Source organism: Orbicella faveolata, unplaced genomic scaffold, assembly GCF_042242905.1.
Source record: "Orbicella faveolata isolate gen_17 unplaced genomic scaffold, um_ofav_v1 contig_26, whole genome shotgun sequence".
Taxonomy (NCBI): domain Eukaryota; kingdom Metazoa; phylum Cnidaria; class Anthozoa; order Scleractinia; family Merulinidae; genus Orbicella; species Orbicella faveolata.
This window is the reverse complement of record NW_028301554.1, coordinates 15,301,093-15,320,978: the sequence shown is the minus strand read 5'-3', so window position 1 is coordinate 15,320,978 and position 19,886 is coordinate 15,301,093. Positions and strand designations below refer to the sequence as shown.

Here is a 19,886-nt window from a genome sequence, read left to right as displayed (position 1 = left end):
TGCCAACCCCATTAACTACATTGAAGTGTGTTTGCTTTGTCATTAACATCAAACCTAATTTGGTAAAATGTTGGCGTGACTTCCTGTCACACGATCAGTCGAACGTTTCAATAAATTTTCTGAAGTACATGCCGTAACTACACAGTAACTACTAGTTATTACAAGGGAAGAGCCCGGTGGACGAAACGTTCAAAAAAGGTCTTACCGTCGCTTGCAACTGCCGGTCAATCAAACCTCAAAGTTTACCGCCTCTCCGCAAACACTTGAAGAGGAGCAAAGTCAGCAACGCGTACGGGCATTTTGTCTTTTGCAGTTTGAAAATGAGAATGAATTATAGGAAATCAATAGAGGAATTTCTGTCGGATATCGACTGTGATCTTTTACAATATGCAGGGGAATTAAGGAAGAAAGGCCAGGGTTCACCACAACATTGTCCGCGCGGTATCTAGCTGAAGATGATCTTCATTTTCTCCCTGAAGGCCACAAAAGGTAACAAAAGACTAGTCTTGAACATGATTGCTCGGCTAACAACGCCTAAGAGAGTAAAAAGAAGCTTGAAGCGTCAAACAGTGTCAACACAGCAGTTACAAAGCCCTGAATCAAATTTAAAATCTCCTGCACGGAAAAAGGTCTCCTCGTCGTGCTGAACTGAACAATGATGCAGACGAGTATCGAGTACCGAAAACGAGCGACGTTTCTCTTCCGACAAGTAGGCGTCAGTTACTCAGCCCATGTGAAAGGTTCATTGAGGAAAAGACAGGGGCACCCAGCGGATCGTTTCGGTAAATTATCTGTTCGGAAGGCCTTTAATCCCCTCTGATTTTCTGAAGAGGACTGTCACCTCGAGCTGTCGTGATATGAGAAATTTCATGTCTGTTGTTTTCGAATTGTAAAAAATGTCGTTTTGGGTACCGAAAAAAGGTCAGCTATCATTTTCGGAAAGGCGACAAGACCTAAGGTTTTCGGGGAATGGACAAAAAAGCCCTAATAAATTCGAGAATACTCAAGTTCCGCTAGAATAACCCAACAGATAAAATCTTTTTAGCTCAACCTAAAATTATTTTAACATACAGAGCTTTAAAATTAAAAGTACTCCAGATAGCCTAAAACAACGTTTAAAAGCATTTGAGAGAAACCAGTCGTTGGCTAACCCTGAAAAGAGGCAAGAATTAAAGTTTAAACTTAAGGAAGCAAGCGCTAAAAGATAAGAACTTGAAGAAACCTGTGCCAAGATAAGAGACGCAGCTCAGTTCTGTGCTTGGAAATACCGGTCAACGCTATGCAAGCTTAATTGTCATGAAAGAAATCACACAGTTCGCACCTGCCGGATGGCAAAATGTGAGTCAGTGTTTTTCTGTGGATAGTTGAGTAGGCATCCAGATGAAAAACAGGATTTTCAAGAGAAAAAATGAAATAGCAGCATTAGAAACGGCTGCCGCGAAAATAGAACTGGATTTGAACTGGCTTTCTCCCGAGTGAAAGTAGTTCTTTGAGTAAACACGTAGAGGAAGTTTTGCTTGAAAAGTTTCTCCATGAATACGTTTAATATGTTTTAAATTGCTCTATTTATTTCCTATCATTCATTCTGACCAGGTATGAAATACTAGGTGGAAGATTGTATTCATCAAGTTTGAAGGATGTAGTTTAGCTGGAGGACGCTCAGTTAATTTTGCTAATTTTCCATACATTTGTCTGTATTTTTTCCCCCGCGAAGTGCATCCACCCGGCCAAATTTACAGACAAACATATAGAAAATTAGAAAAATAAACCGAGCGTCTTCTAGCCAAGCTACATCCTTTAAACGTGGTCAATAAGCTCGCAAATCTCACAGACGTTTTTCATCGCGACCAATCGCAAAGCCCTGCAAGTTTAGTGAAGGAGAGTGGTAATTTAGATCGCAAAACTCAGAGATATTTTTTTTGACAGCGAATTTACCGAAGGAAGAAAATAGCCGTAAATTTGCTTCCAAAGCTTCCATCGCTTCCAGATTTCACCTACAGTTCCTGTTTGATAGATGGCAAAGGAATATTTCTCATCGCGGCCTGTCAATAACACTGGATAATAATACACATGAAAAAATTACTCGATTCTGATTGGTTAAGAGCAGTGCAGTTCAAGTGTAACACAGTGCAAAAAGTGTAACATCAGTGCAAAAAGTGTAACACCAGTGCAAATTACACATCGAAATTCTGGATTATGATTGACTGAAAGAAAATAGGAACTTTTCTAAGAAAATGATATCACGTAAAATGATGACAAAAATTTTTTGCTGAGAAAAAATGGCTTCAAGAAAGATCTTCCGGCACTTCCTCCGCGCGAATTTTTTCACCTTTATATTATTAATAAGTAATCATACGGTTTTTCTCGTTCAATTTGGAGTTAATTTGCACTTGTGAGTTTTTCAAAAAGCTGAAATTACACTCGCCGAAGCGGCTCGTGCAATTTCAGCTTTTTGAAAAACTCACTCGTGCAAATTAATTCCAAATTGAACTCGAAACCGTATGATTACCTATACAAACAATGAAGCCAACACTCCACGAAATCGCATTGGTAGTAACACGACCTAAACCATTACAGCGACATGGAAAAAAAGGTACACAAACGAAGCCAGGGAAGGCATTGTTATTTCTTTTCCACAGTGAAAAATTTGAAGCTAAAAATGTGAAATTCGAAGCGAGTGAGGCACTTTGACACAACATTGTCACTATCAATACAAATATTAACGCGAACCACATTCTGTTATCCCCATGTGTTATCTTTTTGTTGAAGAAATTACAACTGCAAAACTTAATGTTTCGATTTATTTCTACGCAGATAGCCATTCAAAAGTTGATGGCATTAGTACATCGGCCAAAGCATCCAGCGTGATGAAGTCACACGAAAAACCGGACTTTTTGAATGTTATAGAAGGTTATAGATAAATAATCAGGTCTGTGATATATAATTAAACTCTCGACATGGAACCCAAAAAGATATCTGAATCGAGAAGACTACATTTAACCAAATCGGGGAAGAACATGTAGACCGGACTCGACTGAGCGGCGGAAATCGAGCCTACAGCAAGGAGTAAAACAACAAACCCAGAAAAAAATATTACCCTCTACCCTCGACCCTCGACATGGGACCCTCGACATGGGACCCTCGACATGGGACCCTCGACATGGGACCCTCGACCCTCGACCCTCGACCCTCGACCCTCGACCCTCGACCCTCGACCCTCGACCCTCGACCCTCGACCCTCGACCCTCGACCCTCGACCCTCGACAAAAAGATAGACTCCATTCAATGTTGTAGTCAATCACATTCAAAGTTGTAGTTACATGCTTGCGCACGCGCGCTTGCTTTTCTGTTTTTGGTGTCTAATTGCCGGTAGGAGGCGCGGTGGCCTTAGAATGTTTACATCTCCTTTGTAGGTATTTATATTTTTCCTTTTCCCTTTCTTTCATAAGTTGGCTGTTCCTCTTTTCTCGGAAATTGTAATTTTTATGATTAATTGGTAATAAGACTTCGTGTCGTCCAATTTGGTCTGTAATCATACTCGTGATAAACAAATCGGACTCCCGCTGCGCGGTCGTCCGATTTTGTTATTACTCTTGTGATAACAGACCGAATTGGACTCCACTCAGACCTTAAGATACCCAGGACGCGGCCTAGGACGACGGCAACCGGAAGTAAATTCGCAAGGTCTTCAATGCAATTTGCATAAATGTCACGCCACTTGACGGCCTTCACCTCAGTTGTGGCGGCGCCGAAGTTCATTTTGGCGGCCTCTTAGAAAGGTGAGTTATTTTCCGACTTTTCCCTTAAAATAACAAAATTTGTAAACATTATTATAAAGAAATAGATTCCTAAACTGTTTGGTTCAATTTTGTTTTCATAATTCAGTTTTAACGAGCATATAGAGGGAAAAATGAGCGTCAAGTCTTCAGAAAGAAATCCGAAAAGCTGCTAAATCTGTGGAAATTTCCTCGCACAGAGTATTGCTTTATTTCTTATTTCACCTTGATTTTTATCGTGTGAAACTAATCTGTGGCAAGTTAGGACCGCTCTACACTCTGAATCTGCCACTTCTTCAAGGTCAAATCTTTCGTACTCTTCCTACGGTAATTCTAAGTTCTTTGAAAAGCTGCAGTCATAGAGGAGCACGAATTCTTCGTCAGAAATGATGTCGGCCAAATAGGCTCCTGCTAAAAGCTCTCGGGTCTTCGTAAACGACGTCATGACAACGAAACCGCCTGATTCTCTGACTGAACCTGTTTGTTGTTATGACTTGTTTCGGCCGCCGCTTGTACAACGCAAATCTTAAGGTTTCTTTTTCCCGCACAAAGGTGGCGGTTACTACCCATGCCCTCTCGGACGTGACCGCGTTCTTCAACGCCGCCGCGTCCAGTATCTTAAGGTCCCTATTGCCATGACTTATCGTCCTCATAAACACTCTAAATACCTTAGAAGAGAATTTAAAGACATGGACATCGTCCCGTGTTTCTATCGAGTTTTAATATAAATTTACGAGTGTTCTATCACGAATGCCGTTCTCTGATTGGCTACACTACTCACTGTCTATTCTGTGATAGATAGTGAGTAATGTAGCAGCATGCGCTGAGGGCCGCTTCTTAACATTTTCGAAGTGTCTGTGAATAGAATTTCGATTAAAGTTTTGAACGACTATTAGATTTATACTAAAACAATTAGATTATTCGCTCTTGATTTCTATGTGTGATAGTTGACGAGGGCGCAGCGCAGAAATTGAGAGCGAATAATCTAAATGTTTAATAGGAACACCATTTTTAACCAATCAGCGTGCATATTTTCTTAGGGCTGTTTTCTAATTGTAAAATAAAGTATGGCCACGTGATAATCGGGGCGAGAGCAAAATATCGGTAAAGCTGTCTCCGACCAAAACTATATTCCCAGCAAATAAATTTCCCAGCAATATGCAACATTTAAACGAGACATCCAAAACCCAGACGATCACAATAACAACAGTTTGACATTCATGTGGTACAAAGCAGTAAAAGACATTTCAACCAACACATGACACGATATCTCTTAGTGTCGGTTCAAGAACTCTACAATCACAGAAACAGAAAATATTTATATTTTTTAACACGTTAGAATTTTCTATTTACACAAAGTTCTCCCTCCTGTTGAGCACAAATATCTTAACAAGAACAACAATACATAAAATTGTCTGCTTCCGATCCGTTACACAGAGTCCAAACGAAAGCTGTTACAAAGATTAAAGTACATTCACAACAACAGTTGTTAACAACTTGAAAGCTTCAAACCTTAGCAATCTGTGACCAAGGCCAGAACGTGTTGAAGGTCTAAACAGATCCACGAATGAACGGTGTTACCCAGACACTACTGAAATACTACGATCAACAATATTATCTAGTGTAGTCCATACATTTAATTATTGGCGGCTTTAGTTCGTATCAGATCCATCAAATGCTTAAAAGGTGGTAGAACCCAATGAAAACATCTTTCTAGGGAAAAAGACGTACTTACTTAAAGAAACACACAATGAATTTAATCAATTTAGAGACCCTATCATTGGCCGAACAATCTTATCTGAAATGGGGTGATGTTCATAATTAACACAAGAATTGCACCAAACAGACTAGAATGGCGAAAAGTTCATCTTTACTGTCAGGAATGAGGACTACAAAAGGAACAGAGTGAAACATTATCAGAAGGAAGCATTGAAGGGGAAGAAAAACTTGAGAAAATGAGCTCTTAAACTTTTGTATATCTATTTTTATATCTGTGCTACTCATCTGCTATCTTGTCTTATACCTGCTTCAGGTCTCAATCAGTGTATATTTAGAATGCGCTCACAAAAAGTCCTGTAGATTTCTTCCCAGGAATTTCTGTTCCATTTTATTTTTCGGTGTCGCTGAGTCACTTCATTCATGCATGCTCTCTGTCGGAATTTTTCAGTCGAATGGAAATGGCCCTCAGTCACCCATTTAGCTACTTAACATAAATTGGAGGATTGCGTGGTTATGTTGTAAATCACTTTAAATTATTGCAATACCCACTCAAGTAGCTGGCATTCCATCTGAGCTTTATATATTAGAAAGTCATGGAATGAAGTTATACTGAAACTGAGAATCATTTACCGACAATAATTCTGATTGAATTTTCTTAATTACGGCACGGACAATTGCACGACTCGAAAGTTAGAATGTTAATAAGTAATTAAAAACAATTCATTATACCTTCCAAAACAACAACAGTCCTCACTAGACGTGTTTGATTCCTGTCGTTCGGCCATTCCATCAACCTATCGGAAACAAAAACATCTCTACACACTAAGATGTATGTCCTTACCCAACACAACTACTTTTCTGTAGTTTAACAATTCGTTTATTTACAATGAGTCTATCTTTTGTCAAGGGTCGAGGGTCTAGGGTCCCATGTCGAGGGTTGAGGGTAGAGGGTAATATTTTTTTCTGGGTTTGTTGTTTTACTCCTTGCTGTAGGCTCGATTTCTGCCGCTCAGTCGAGTCTGGTCTACATGTTCTTCCCCGATTTGGTTAAATGTAGTCTTCTCGATTCAGATATCTTTTTGGGTCCCATGTCGAGAGTTTCATAATAAACAGTGAAACCCCGCTCTACGGACACCTGCTTATAACAGACAGTTTTCTTTGTCCCGACAACTAAAAAGCGCATATATTTTCTTTTAAATTAGCCCGCTTAATACGGACACCCCGATAATGCGGACACTTTATCATGTCCCTTTGGTGTCCGTATTAACGGGGTTCCACTGTATCACAGACCTGATTATTTATCTATAACCTTCTATAACATTCAAAGTCTGGTTTTTCGTGTGACTTCATCACGCTGGATGCTTTGGCCGATGTACTAATGCCATCAACTTTTGAATGGCTATCCACGTAGAAATAAATCTAAACATTAAGTTTTGCAGTTGTAATTTCTTCAACAAAAAGATAACACATAGGGATAACAAAATGTGGTTCGCATTAATATTTGTATTGATAGTGACAATGTTGTGTCAAAGTGCCCCACTCGCTTCGAATTTCACATTTTTAGCTTCAAAATTTTTCACTGTGGAAAAGAAATAACAATGCCTTCCCTGGCTTCGTTTGTGTACCTTTTTTTCCATGTCGCTGTAATGGTTTAGGTCGTGTTACTACCAATGCGATTTCGTGGAGTGTTGGCTTCATTGTTTTCCAGTGTTATTGACAGGCCGCGATGAGAAATATTCCTTTGCCATCTATCAAACAGGAACTGTAGGTGAAATCTGGAGGCGATGGAAGCTTTGGAAGCAAATTTACGGCTATTTTCTTCCTTTGGTAAATTCGCTGTCAAAAAAAATATCTCTGAGTTTTGCGATCTAAATTACCATTCTCCTTTGGTAAACTTGCAGGGCTTTGCGATTGGTCGCGATGAAAAACGTCTGTGAGATTTGCGAGCTTATTGACCACGTTTAAAGGATGTAGCTTGGCTAGAAGACACTTGGTTTATTTTTCTAATTTTCTATATGTTTGTCTGTAAATTTGGCCGGGTGGATGCACTTCGCGGGGAAAAAATACAGACAAATGTATGGAAATTTTGCAAAATTAACTGAGTGTCCTCCAGCTAAACTACATCCTTCAAACTTGATGAATACAATCTTCCACCTAGTATTTCATACCTGGTCAGAATGAGTGATAGGAAATAAATAGAGCAATTTAAAACATATTAAACGTATTCATGGAGAAACTTTTCAAGCAAAACTTCCTCTACGTGTTTACTCAAAGAACTACTTTCACTCGGGAGAAAGCCAGTTCAAATCCAGTTCTATTTTCGCGGCAGCCGTTTCTAATGCTGCTATTTCCCTTTTTTTCTCTTGAAAATCCTGTTTTTCATCTGGATGCCTACTCAACTATCCACAGAAAAACACTGACTCACATTTTGCCATTCGGCAGGTGCGAACTGTGTGATTTCTTTCATGACAATTTAGCTTGCATAGCGTTGACCGGTATTTCCAAGCACAGAACTGAGCTGCGTCTCTTATCTTGGTACAGGTTTCTTCAAGTTCTTATCTTTTAGTGCTTGCTTCCTTAAGTTTAAACTTTAATTCTTGCCTCTTTTCAGGGTTAGCCAACGACTGGTTTCTCTCAAATGCTTTTAAACGTTGTTTTAGGCTATCTGGAGTACTTTTAATTTTAAAGCTCTGTATGTTAAAATAATTTTAGGTTGAGCTAAAAAGATTTTATCTGTTGGGTTATTCTAGGGGAACTTGAGTATTCTCGAATTTATTAGGGCTTTTTTGTCCATTCCCCGAAAACCTTAGGTCTTGTCGCCTTTCCGAAAATGATAGCTGACCTTTTTTCGGTACCCAAAACGACATTTTTTACAATTCGAAAACAACAGACATGAAATTTCTCATATCATGACAGCTCGAGGTGACAGTTCTCTTCAGAAAATCAGAGGGGATTAAAGGCCTTCCAAACAGATAATTTACCGAAAGGTGCCCCTGTCTTTTCCTCAATGAACCTTTCACGTGGGCTGAGTGACTGACGTCTACTTGTCGGAAGAGAAACGTCGCTCGTTTTCGGTACTCGATACTCGTTTGCATCATTGTTCAGTTCAGCCCGACGTGGAGACCTTAAATTTGATTCAGGGCTTTGTAACTGCTGTGTTGATGCTGTTTGACATTTCAAGCTTCTTTTTACTCTCTCAGGCGTTGTTAGCCGAGCAATCATGTTCAAGACTAGTCTTTTGTTACCTTTTGTGGCCTTCAGGGAGAAAATGAAGATCATCTTCAGCTAGATACCGCGCTGACAATGTTGAGGTGAACCCAGCCTTTCTTCCTTAATTCCCCTGCATATTGTAAAAGATCACAGTCAATATCCGACAGAAATTCCTCTATTGATTTCCTATAATTCATTCTCATTTTCAAAACTGCAAAAGACAAAATGCCCGTTCGCGTTGCTGACTTTGCTCCTCTTCAAGTGTTTGCAGAGAGGCAGGTAAACTTTGAAGTTTGATTGTCAAAACTTTGAATTTTGATTGACCGGCAGTTGCAAGCGACGGTAAGACCTTTTTTGAACGTTTTGTCCACCGAGCTCTTCCCTTGTAATAGCTAGTAGTTACAGTGTAGTTACGGCATGCACTTCAGAAAATTTATTGAAAAGTTCGCCTGATCGTGTGACAGGAAGTCACGCCAACATTTTACCAAATTAGGTTTGATGTTAATGACAAAGCAAACACACTTCAATGTAGTTAATGGGGTTGGCAAGCCTCTGATTCACAACTCCTACGATTTGTGTCATTTGAAAAATCAAAAAAATAAATTAAAAAAAAACTCAGAAAAAAAAATATTAGCCTCGACCCTCGACCCTCGACAAAAAGATAGACTCGTGAAACGCAACATTTTTTTGGAGATTCACGCGTAAATTTCACCGCCAGTTAATGGCAGTAAATTTTCCAAGCACTGATTGGCTCAGTGATCTGAGAACCCAGTTGAAGGCGTTTCTGGGCCGAGTTTGTTTGCGAGGCAAGATATTTTTCTTAGCGCTGTTTTCTCGAATAAATTTTTTCTCCTGAAGCAGACACTTTAAAGAGTTTCAACTCAAAAGGAAATTGTTTGTTTGCCCTCAAATTTGGACAGTAGCTAGATTAACATATAAAAAACAAAAATGTTTCTGCAAATTGTTTATTTCGAAATACTTTTTCTCTGAGAGCGATTTTTGTATGATCACTTCACATTTTTTAAATCCTATTTCGAAAATGTTCTGTAACTTTTTACTGCAATTGAATATGGAAAAACGCAGACACGCTTTTTTAGCGCTTTTTGTCCTGAAACCGAGGAAAAAAATTAAATTGGTGAAAAACAAAATTCACTTTGACTTGTAGCTTCCAAAAGGTGATAAGGACGCTTGCATTTAGTGGCCGTGAAAAAATCGGTAATTCATTTTATTTCAAAATTTTTGGTAAGGTTTGATAGCCAGCTCTATAAGCTTTAATTTGATATAGGAGTTTAGGTATCTACAGCTTAAATCGGACGCGCTACATTGCTTGGATGCGAGACACCCCTGAAGGTATACGGTAACCTTAACATGTTATACGCATGCATTCTAGCATCCTTTAACAGCGTGATCCAAGACCACTACTGTGACTGTGTATCTTTTGGAATTATGCCTATGGTTCAAGAAATATCATCTGTTGTTTCCAAACTACACCAGTGCATTTATTTCATCCTTTAATTATCTCTGACTATCAGAAGGACCAAAAACTTCATATCTCGGCAGCCAAAATTTCCCCATTAAGTGGCATCAAAACTTGTCAAATTGTCCAAAAAAAAAAAAAAACAAAAAAAAACCACAGGAAACTGCTTAAATATTGCTGCAGACTCTGTGGCACCCACTGAAAGCATAAATTAATTTAATCAGGCTTATGGGGACTCATTCACTGATGAAGGATATAATCTCGATCAAGTATATCGCCATTTAGTTTAACTAATTTCTCATTGAAACGCTTCTCAGTTGTATTAATTGATATCAGACAAAGTCTGTATTAAATTTAAGTGGTTTAGTTGTTACACGAAAGGTAGCAACAGAACTCCCTGTTCCGCGACAATTTGATGATTAGATTCATTCTTCTTAATCGATGAAAAGAAAATTTGCGTTTTTAAATAAAACAATCATTCCTCTTCCATTTCTTCCTCTGAAATTCAACTTTCTTAAATTTATCTCTAGCTGTGATAAAAATACAAGCACATCTTCCGTGTGTTTTTGAGAAAACAAGAGTTTCATGTTACATACCTTTGCGAGGAAAACAAAAGTAACAAGTTACAAACATTGGCGTGAAAAGTAAAATTGTCACGTTGGCTACTTCAATGTATTATTTAACCAGCAAGGTCAATACAAACCAGGAGTGAATGGCAGGGGTTATTTAGGAACTGTGTCAGTGCTATACATTACACTCTGCACTATCTGAGATTGTCTCACTCTTTCATAATTTGTTGTTTTCATTGAGTCACTGTTGTTGTAGATTGTAAGTCTTATAATTTTCAATTGGATAGTTTGTATCAAACTTTGTGTATTACATGGTTAGTTAAGTTAACCATGTTTTGCAACAGAAAAACGAAATTTTGCCACTTTCAATTCTCCCTCCATCTTTTTCCTGAGGTAAAACTCTTTTTAGCTTGGTTGTAAATGACTGACAGACTAACCAAGATTCAGGGAACCAATCAGAAAGCGAGAGATGAATTAAGGGTGCGTTCCTTTGGGATGATCTGGATGAGAATCAGCGATCCAAGATCACTCGGATCGTAGTGCATCAAAGGAACCGATGAATCTGTGACTAGAGTGGATTCATCGGTTTCTTTGATGCACCATGATCTGAGTGATCTTGGATCACTGATCCTGATCTCGATCACCCCAAAGAAATGCATCCTTAGTATTGATTTGACTGGTGATGTGTCATTTGCAAGCATAAAGTTGGTAGGGAAATGGAACAACTTTCACATCTGAACAAAAAAAAAATTCTTTTCCTTGCCTGTTTCAGGTGAACACAAATGGAGTTGTATCATTTCTAGTAGGGGTAAGTCAGTACACCCCAGCTCCCTTCCCCTTGGGGGATGAGCGACGACTTATTTCTCCATTCTGGGGTGATGTAGATACCAGGAATGGAGGAACAGTCTCATACAGGGAGTCCACAGACCCTGTGTTACTACAGCGGGCTACTGTTGATGTTCGCCGAGCCTTCCTGGCTCTTCAAAAGTTCTCCGCAACGTGGATTTTTATAGCGACCTGGGATAGGGTTGCATTCTATGGAGCTAGTGGAAGCGCCAAAAGCAAGGTAAAGGTGAAACCATATTCAGACACAGAATAAAAGGTGTTCAGAAGAAAATATATTAGTTGCTCCATCTGAAATTTAGGCTCCTTGGTGTAGAAGACACAGTACACGTCTCAAAAGAACACTGCCCCACAAACCTATTGTTTTCATTGTTTTCCTCATTCTTTTTCCTTTTGTTCTCTATTATTTTGCATCAGCTGAGTTTTTCACACTAGGTTAGAGCCAAAATACAGGTACCTATCATGGAACAATTTGGTGTGAGATTACCAATTTTTGTTGAACACTGATTGAACTTGAACTTTCCATGATAACCATATTTTGACGGGAATGTTTAATTTATGCCAATTTTGACCTTCAACTTTCATCATAATCGGTATGTAAAAATTCCTTAGTATGCACGAGCCAGTTTGCCTAAGTTCCACTCTCGCATTAAAATAATAATTTTGATTGGGCTTGTTGATTCTAGCCTAAACTTGAAATGAAAGAAGGTGTTGTCGAATGCCAATTTAAATTTGAGTTTCTCATCTTTGAATAGTAAGTAATAGCAGGCTATAGGCCCTTTGCAGCTGGGGTCACATGACCACATTTTTCCTGAAAAAAATTTCTATTGTGGGCTATAACTTAAAGAATGCCAGAAATGGAAAGAGCATACTGAAAATACCAAAATGGCCAAGTTTGAGGCCCCCGTCTATAAAGAATGAGATTTTACGACGGTCTGAATTTTTTAAAAATAAGATTTGTATGGAAAAAGTTGTTGGAGAGCAAGGCCTTGCTCTCCAGCAATAATTTCCATACAAATCCTCTAAATTTTCTGAAAATTCAAACTGTCGTATAAATTTACTCTTTAATGCAAGGGACCTCAAACTTGGCCATTCTAGTATTTTTAATATGCTCTTTCCATTTCTGGCATTCTTTAAGTTATAGCCCATAATAGAAATTTTTAAAAGAAAAAACGTGGTCACGTGACCCCAGCTGCAAAGGGCCTATTCATTCCTCGTGGTCCTGTTGTTGTTTTTTTTATCTTAAGGTTTAATTTAAGCATGCAATTTTTTTTTTGTAATGTAGTCTCTCTCAAACCAAGGGACTAGTAAATACAGCGTTATATCCCAATAGGTGATATTTTGTTGTTCCTGATTCATGTAGGTTAACACCTTTCAAGCAGTACTGGTCACTGATGGACGCCATTCATTTGCCATCTTCAATTACAATGTGATTGTGTGGACAACTGGAACCGCCAGTGGAGGAGATGATGATGATGGGTTGGGTGGCACCCCTGCTCAGGTCAGTCAGAGGTTGCTAATCACTAGTTTGTACCAGCTGCTCCCTTAGGTTCAGCTGATCGGTTTTTCATCAGGATAAATAAAGATTTTATTGTTATTATTAATACTATTATGAAGCTGAGAATAGAGGGGAAGTTTGCTAAGGACACAAATTTTAAGGGAACATAAAACCTAACATTCAATCTTTACAGCGCGACTACTCAAACCGGGCCACTTCAAAGAAAACTAACCAATCAATGATCTGTTTGACATGAAAACATAGACACTATCAACTCCTCTGTGTTATATACTCTATTAGAGATTATGTCCTTGATGGCGAATTATCATGGTGATTATAAAAATCGCTCCATAGCTTGAAAACTCATTTGTGACAACTAAACCAAAACTTTCTCTGCAGTTCAAATATATGATCTTTCATATAATTATTATCCACTTGTATTCTTCACCATCTATGGGGGTACGAGGAACTCACAATGTGACCAGCTCCCAGTTGGCTTGATAGCTCAGTTGGTAGAGCACTGCACTGGTATCGCAGAGGTCATGGGTTCGAATCTCATTCTGGCCTGAATTTTTTTTGGAGGCTTTAATTTCACAACTGCTTAAGTTGTCTGTATAACTGTGATGATCAATCATGTCTTCATATCTTTCTCTGCAGTTCAAATATATGATCTTTCATATATTCACTTGTATAATTAAACCAAAATGGTTGAAAAGTGTACAAAATTTAGGATTGAAAATAACCCAATCAACAAACGGCAGAGTTTCCTTTAAGGTTCCCAAAATTTCGCACTTTGTTGGGTTTTTATTTTTGTTAAGAACTCTTTTCCAAGTGGCCTGGTTTGAGAAATCGCACTGTAAAGGAAATTTGAGCACACATGTACATGTAACCAAACCCAGTTGAACAGAAGGTCAATTTGGGCTACAAGGTAAACAGACTCGCAGGAAATTGGCTAACTTATGCAGCTTCTTAGTGTTCTCCAGGTTACTGGAGGATGATACAGAATAGTAGAACTTTCAATTCATAGTATATGCTCGTCCAATGTCTGATTGAGGTTTTGATTAAAAAGGGTAAGACTTTGGTCTATATCATTTGAGGACTGCTAAAACCCTCCCCTTCTTTTATTTTTCAATCTACCATAAAAAGGTTCTTTATTGTATGTGCATCCTTCCAAAAGTTTAAAATGAATTATAAAAATTGAAAAAAGGTGTTTAGTTTTACAAACAGCTGCTCTGAAACATCTAGTCCATGGTGTAGTTATACTTATTTGAATGTTCTAGAAAAGATTGAAAAATAAAAGAGTCATGCTAGGGGCTGCAGTGAACTGTGCCTTTTACGTGTGTCAATTTGCTTGTTTCAAATTTGAGAGTATATTGAAAAAGTGTTTTATAATGCTTTTTAAAGCTTTAAAAGGTTCCTACGATTTATCATCTGTACTACTTTGTAGGGTGGTTTCAACGCAGGAGATGGTATCAGGTTTTTTGTTATTCCTGGCTCAAGAACAAATGACATTCTCAACCTTCCCTCGACTTCAAACGTAGCTCGTGCTGGGCAGTGGATGTTCCGAACTGATGAAGCTAGTGTAGAGGCTGGAGGGTGTGATTCAAGAGGTACAATCTGTCAACCACCTGTAAGGGAGGGGAGGAATTGCAAATTAAATAGTGAAATGGTATCAAGTGTTATTTTTACAGCCAAATGTTTGCATCAAAAATAGTTTTGTGACTTTGGAAGTTTAAAGCAGATAACTGAACAAAACAATGGCATAGTTTGTAATTCATTAAGAAGTTGTTGTTAGTACTGCATGGTTAGCTTAATGGTTGGGCTTGTAAGTGAAACACTTGAGGAGAGCAGTTTATTACAAGAAACTTGAAATTATAGTACATGTATAGTTAAGCTTATAATGCCATTTGTGTCATTTAACTCCTGTAGAGCTAAGGCAGGGGGAGGTGCTGTGCCCTCATCGTTAGTGCACTCAGCTCTGGATTGAGCACTTCGGGTGCGAGCCCTGGGCAGGGACATTGTTCTGTGTTCTTGGGCAAGACTTTCTACCCTTACAGTGCCTTGATCTCTCCACCCAGGTCTATGAATGGGTACTGGTGAATTTAATGCTGGGGGGGTAACCCTGCCATGGACCAGCATCCCATCCAGTGGGAGTAGAAATACCTCTACTTACTTCATGCTGCTGAAACTGGAGATAAGCGCCGGCCTGATGGACCACTCGGCTTGTTTGCAGACTTAACCTTCACCTAGAACTACTGGGCACTCAAATTCCGATCTTCATGCTGTATCGTTGTTTTTATTTGAATTTCCAGATTCAGGTCCTAAGACTCTGACCCTCTCACCTCGTTCAGGGATAATGTTAGGAGGAACGAACGTCAAAATGAGTGGACCTTGCTTCACTGCAGATGACAACATCGTTGTTCAGATTGATAATGAGATCAACATAAATGCTACGTTTGGGAGTGAACTGCAGTCTTCAGTCACTGTACCAGTGCTGAATAAGACAGGAAGGCTACCAATCAAACTGTCCATTGATGGTGGAAATTCTTTTGACTATATTGGAGTTTACACTTCAGGTGACTTCATGCTGAAATATAATTTATCTAGTGAAAGTGACCTTAAATTATCCCACATAACAAAAATATAAATATAATAAATTGAATTCTTGCTGCCAATATTGTCATTGATTTTGTGTTATGGATGACATTATAGCATTATTAATACAGTTTCCTGTGAAGCTTTCAATAAGTAAGTTGTTTGGAATGAATAGCTTAACGCTTAATGTTAGGCCTGCTGCAAAGCTTGTCTTTGGTTGTCTCATCAAAAGAATAGTCACTCACTTTCTCAGGTTTGTAGTGAAATGATTTTTACTTTTATTTCTCAATTTGTAAGTATCCTGTGACAGCTTTGCTCTTCAAGGGAACAACATTCACTGGATCTTCAAAGAGAAAGTTTATAAAAATGATATCGAGTCAATTTGGCTTTGGAAAATAGTTGCCTCATACATATGCTTCTTTTCAGTCCCAATCAATCGTTATACTCCTGGTGTCCAACGAACAGATGGGGATTCATGGGAGGAGGATTCCTCAGTGGATATCAGCTGGAGCCCAGAAAGCATTGGCAGTCTTGATGATGAAGTATCAATTGATTTGGCTCGCTATAAAATGGATGAAGATGATGTACTGGTATTGGATAGCTTTCATACGACAGTGGATTCACAGTTGAATAATGGTCACAGCCAGTTTGTTGTTACGACTGGGCAAGGAGATGGGTAAGACGAGGCTCTCTGGCCTTGAGATTTAAATATTGCTAGCTTACACACCCAATGACTGAGGTGATTTCCATAGCTATTTTGAATCTAGGTTATAAGTTCTTCTTTTCCAATAATATTAATAAAAAAAAAAACTTTTAGAGAAAACTTGCTACCAGTAAATTCAAAGCGATTGTAGTAAACCAAAAAACAAGTTACTGGTAAACAATGTGGGAATTTCAACTTCTAGTCCAAACTTTACAGATGATTTGTTGAGATGATGTAAGAAAATGTGGAGATTTTTTTCCTCAAGTATTTTCGTGCAGGTTTATTCTTTCTGCCTTTTATTATGGTGACCGACCATTTATTTAGTAAGCTTAAATATTGTAACATTTTTTCAATTTTCATATTTGAACCAGAAACATAGAGGATCGCTTTATTAGTCTTGTTCGTGTGTCAAGGAAGAGCAGTGGTAGTAATGTTTCTCAGTCACAGTGGGTATGGAGTGATGTGTTTGCCTGGAAAAACATGCCGTGGGCCAATGATAGGTGTAGCAAGTGGCATCTGAAGGAACCCAGCCCAGATAAATTGACAGGTATCAGTATAAAACGTTTGGTTTATCATGTTAGGTGTCAACCAAAGTGGGTTTTGTTTTGTTGGTTGAACACCTATTTGGACTAGAATGTTACAAAAGTCATGTATACATTTTCCCTTGTTTTGTTAAAAGATGAACATTCATTTCAAAGCTACAGTGTATGCCTGTCTTTTCTTTTAAGGTGATTCCAGCCTGCAGCCCTGTCCTAGGATTTTAACGCAAGCCATGGCTGATCGAGGGCGCTTCATGTCGGATGAAGAGTGCAATCCATCTAATAGAGATGGATGTGCTCGCTACCATGAAGGAGCTGTTCACTGTTTTAAAATGGTCAATCCAAGGTCAGCTTTTAATTTCTACATGTACAATTTGCATAAATCAGGTGTGAAAAAAAAAAAAAAAAAAGATTTGCAAGCTTGCCTTTCCGGCATTAGCTCTGTAATAATAACTATAACTATGATGTACATACCAGCCCAAAAATCTTTCTCAGTAGCCTCAAAAACTTCATCTCTTACAGTACTAGTCTGTAATAAAAAAATTGAATTTCTTCTAAACGTTTTCCCAAAAAACTTATCTTGCCCACTCAACAGGCAAGTGATGCACAGCATCCACTAGCCCAAATGAAAATCCACTAGCCCCAGGTTATCGCCGAGGACTTTCATTTGACACTGACATTCTAATCCCAGTAGGAGTGTTATCATTGCTTTCAAAATATCTGAAGAGAAGTAGTTTACATAGCAGGTGTAAAATGGGGGGTAGGGAGGGAGAGCCGGGATGAAAGGAGGTATTTTTGGTGTTCATTCCAATTAGCCCGGTGGCAGAGAGGGGTACTTCCTTATATGGGTTATATAGGTATGTGCAGCCCCAAAGGGTGTAGTTTTTTTAGCCATTTTGGTCATAAATAGGGTATCAATTTTGCCCATTTGGGTCTCAAATAGGGTATGGTTTTTGCACTCTAGTCTTGAGTCAGAAAAACCGACACGGATTTTGGTCTTAAGAAGGGTTAGGGTTTTGGGAAGGGAGCTGCATATCCCCATCCAATGTTTCTGGGATTACTCTGCCACAGGGACATGAAGATGCCAGAAAACTCATAACTCATGCATTCCTTCATTCTTATACATTCTTTATGCTGCCATTTTAACATTAGTGCCATGGGTGCAGGTCAACAGTGCTGCTATAACAACTTTGGCAACTTGATGATGGGTAAACATGCCGGATCTCTTGATCGAGTTCATCCTAATGCTGGTGTCCCTGTGATATCCCACTTCTTCCACGACATTGTACCGTACCAGGACTGCTGCCGAATGACGAACAACTGTGAGAAGTATTTTGAAAAGCGGCCGTCAGATGATGGATCACAATACCAAGCACCGAGACCTGGTATTATTATCTTATGAAAATTCATGTAGCAAAGAGGTTGATGCGAATTGCAATAAATGAAAATGGACAAAAGTAAAACAACAGCAACTCTTAAAATAAAATGCAAGATCCAAAGCAGAAATCTTCAGAAATTAGGAAGAATCAGAATATACCCGTTGCTTAGCAGTTTTATAGTCATCTAAGGATCTTTGACTTGAATCAAATGAACTGTCTGAGATCCTGTCAGATTTCGTCATTACTATTTACACCACGTTACTCAAGAGTTTCTGATCATCAAAATGGTAATATCCTATCTTGTACATGTAGTAGATATCCTGGCACTTTCCCTATGCACCTCGCAGGATTGAAAAAAAAATGAAGTTAAAGAAGAAAGTATAAATGGCCAACAATGTTTATTTTGGAACAAAACTATAGAAAATACGGCCAATGAGTTTCAGAATACAGGAAAGCCATTGTGTTTGTACATCTAGACGGTGTTACACACAACCTTCGCATTATGTGTTAAAATCTTATTCACTGGCTACTGTATTTGCTGTGGCATGGTAAAATAGTTATGCATTGCTATCTCGCGGTATACCATGGAATGACCTACTTGTCACGTGTATTTTCTTGGAATACACACAAGCCTAAACTAGTTTATTCTTATCACTCTTGTTACCAAACAAGAATATTAGGGGTTTCAATTACTAAGCTCGACAGCGAAGTAAATGCTCGTTTCTTCTTAAACGAGCAAGGTGACCTATCCTTTTTACTGTATTTTTCAAAATAGTGCTTGGTAGGGAACATTCAGGGAAAGTTTCAAAAAAATAAATTGCTCGGTAACTTTTATTTCTGAGGAGTCACCTTAACCAATGGATAAGAAACCCAGTTCATTTTCTCAAGGAGCGTAACGTGAACTCTTCTCTGCAATTTTAATAAATTTCAAAGATAGGATATGTTGACTGAGAGTTATAAACCCGCCTGTCTCCATTTATCGTACTGAAAAAGTCGTTCTGTTGTTCTTAGCGACTGGATTTGGTGACCCACACATGGTGACGTTGGATGGTACGCCCTTCACGTTTAACGGTTACGGAGAATATTTCATTTTAAAAGTGAGTGGGGTGGACTTCGCTTTGCAGGGGCGCATGGAACCTCTCGTAGGGGATGACGGATCTTTATCACGTGCCACTGTTTACACAGCATTTGCCGCCAAGGAGCAAGGATCAGATACTGTACAGGTCAGAAGATAATGAGCTTAATGGTAAAGTTTATCTATGATGACGGAGGATTGGAAGTGCATAGTATTTCAATATATACTATACGCTATGGAAAGCAGCTTTTAAAATAATGGGGAGGGGTGTAGTGGGGGTACAGGGGGGATGGGGGTGGCTTCAGGGATTTGCGGCTGTAGTACAATTTCAGTGATTTAAATTAGGGATTTTGTGGGTTATTTCCATTTGTATCAATGCGTTTGCAAACAAGTTGTCAAAGAACACTGATTTAGTATCGCATTCAGAAAATGTATTTTGCTGGGAATATGGCTTCCTTGTAAACTAAGATAGTTATCTGAGTGTGTCTAGCCAGCAGCCTAAA

At 38.8% G+C, this 19,886-nt stretch overlaps 1 protein-coding gene across 3 annotated transcripts in view; it reads left to right on the top strand.

The window, feature by feature from the left end:
• The window catches only part of LOC110050108 (protein mesh-like), a 55,181-nt gene that overhangs the window by 16,101 nt on the left and 19,194 nt on the right, over positions 1–19,886 (top strand). For all 3 annotated transcript variants that reach the window (XM_020755987.2, XM_020755986.2, XM_020755988.2), the window contains exons 2-10: positions 11,524–11,817; positions 12,958–13,095; positions 14,540–14,702; positions 15,405–15,668; positions 16,114–16,363; positions 16,762–16,937; positions 17,119–17,275; positions 18,082–18,314; positions 19,320–19,531. In XM_020755987.2, coding sequence (XP_020611646.2) covers positions 11,524–11,817; positions 12,958–13,095; positions 14,540–14,702; positions 15,405–15,668; positions 16,114–16,363; positions 16,762–16,937; positions 17,119–17,275; positions 18,082–18,314; positions 19,320–19,531 — 1,887 coding nt within the window. The remainder of the gene's footprint in view (positions 1–11,523; positions 11,818–12,957; positions 13,096–14,539; positions 14,703–15,404; positions 15,669–16,113; positions 16,364–16,761; positions 16,938–17,118; positions 17,276–18,081; positions 18,315–19,319; positions 19,532–19,886) is intronic.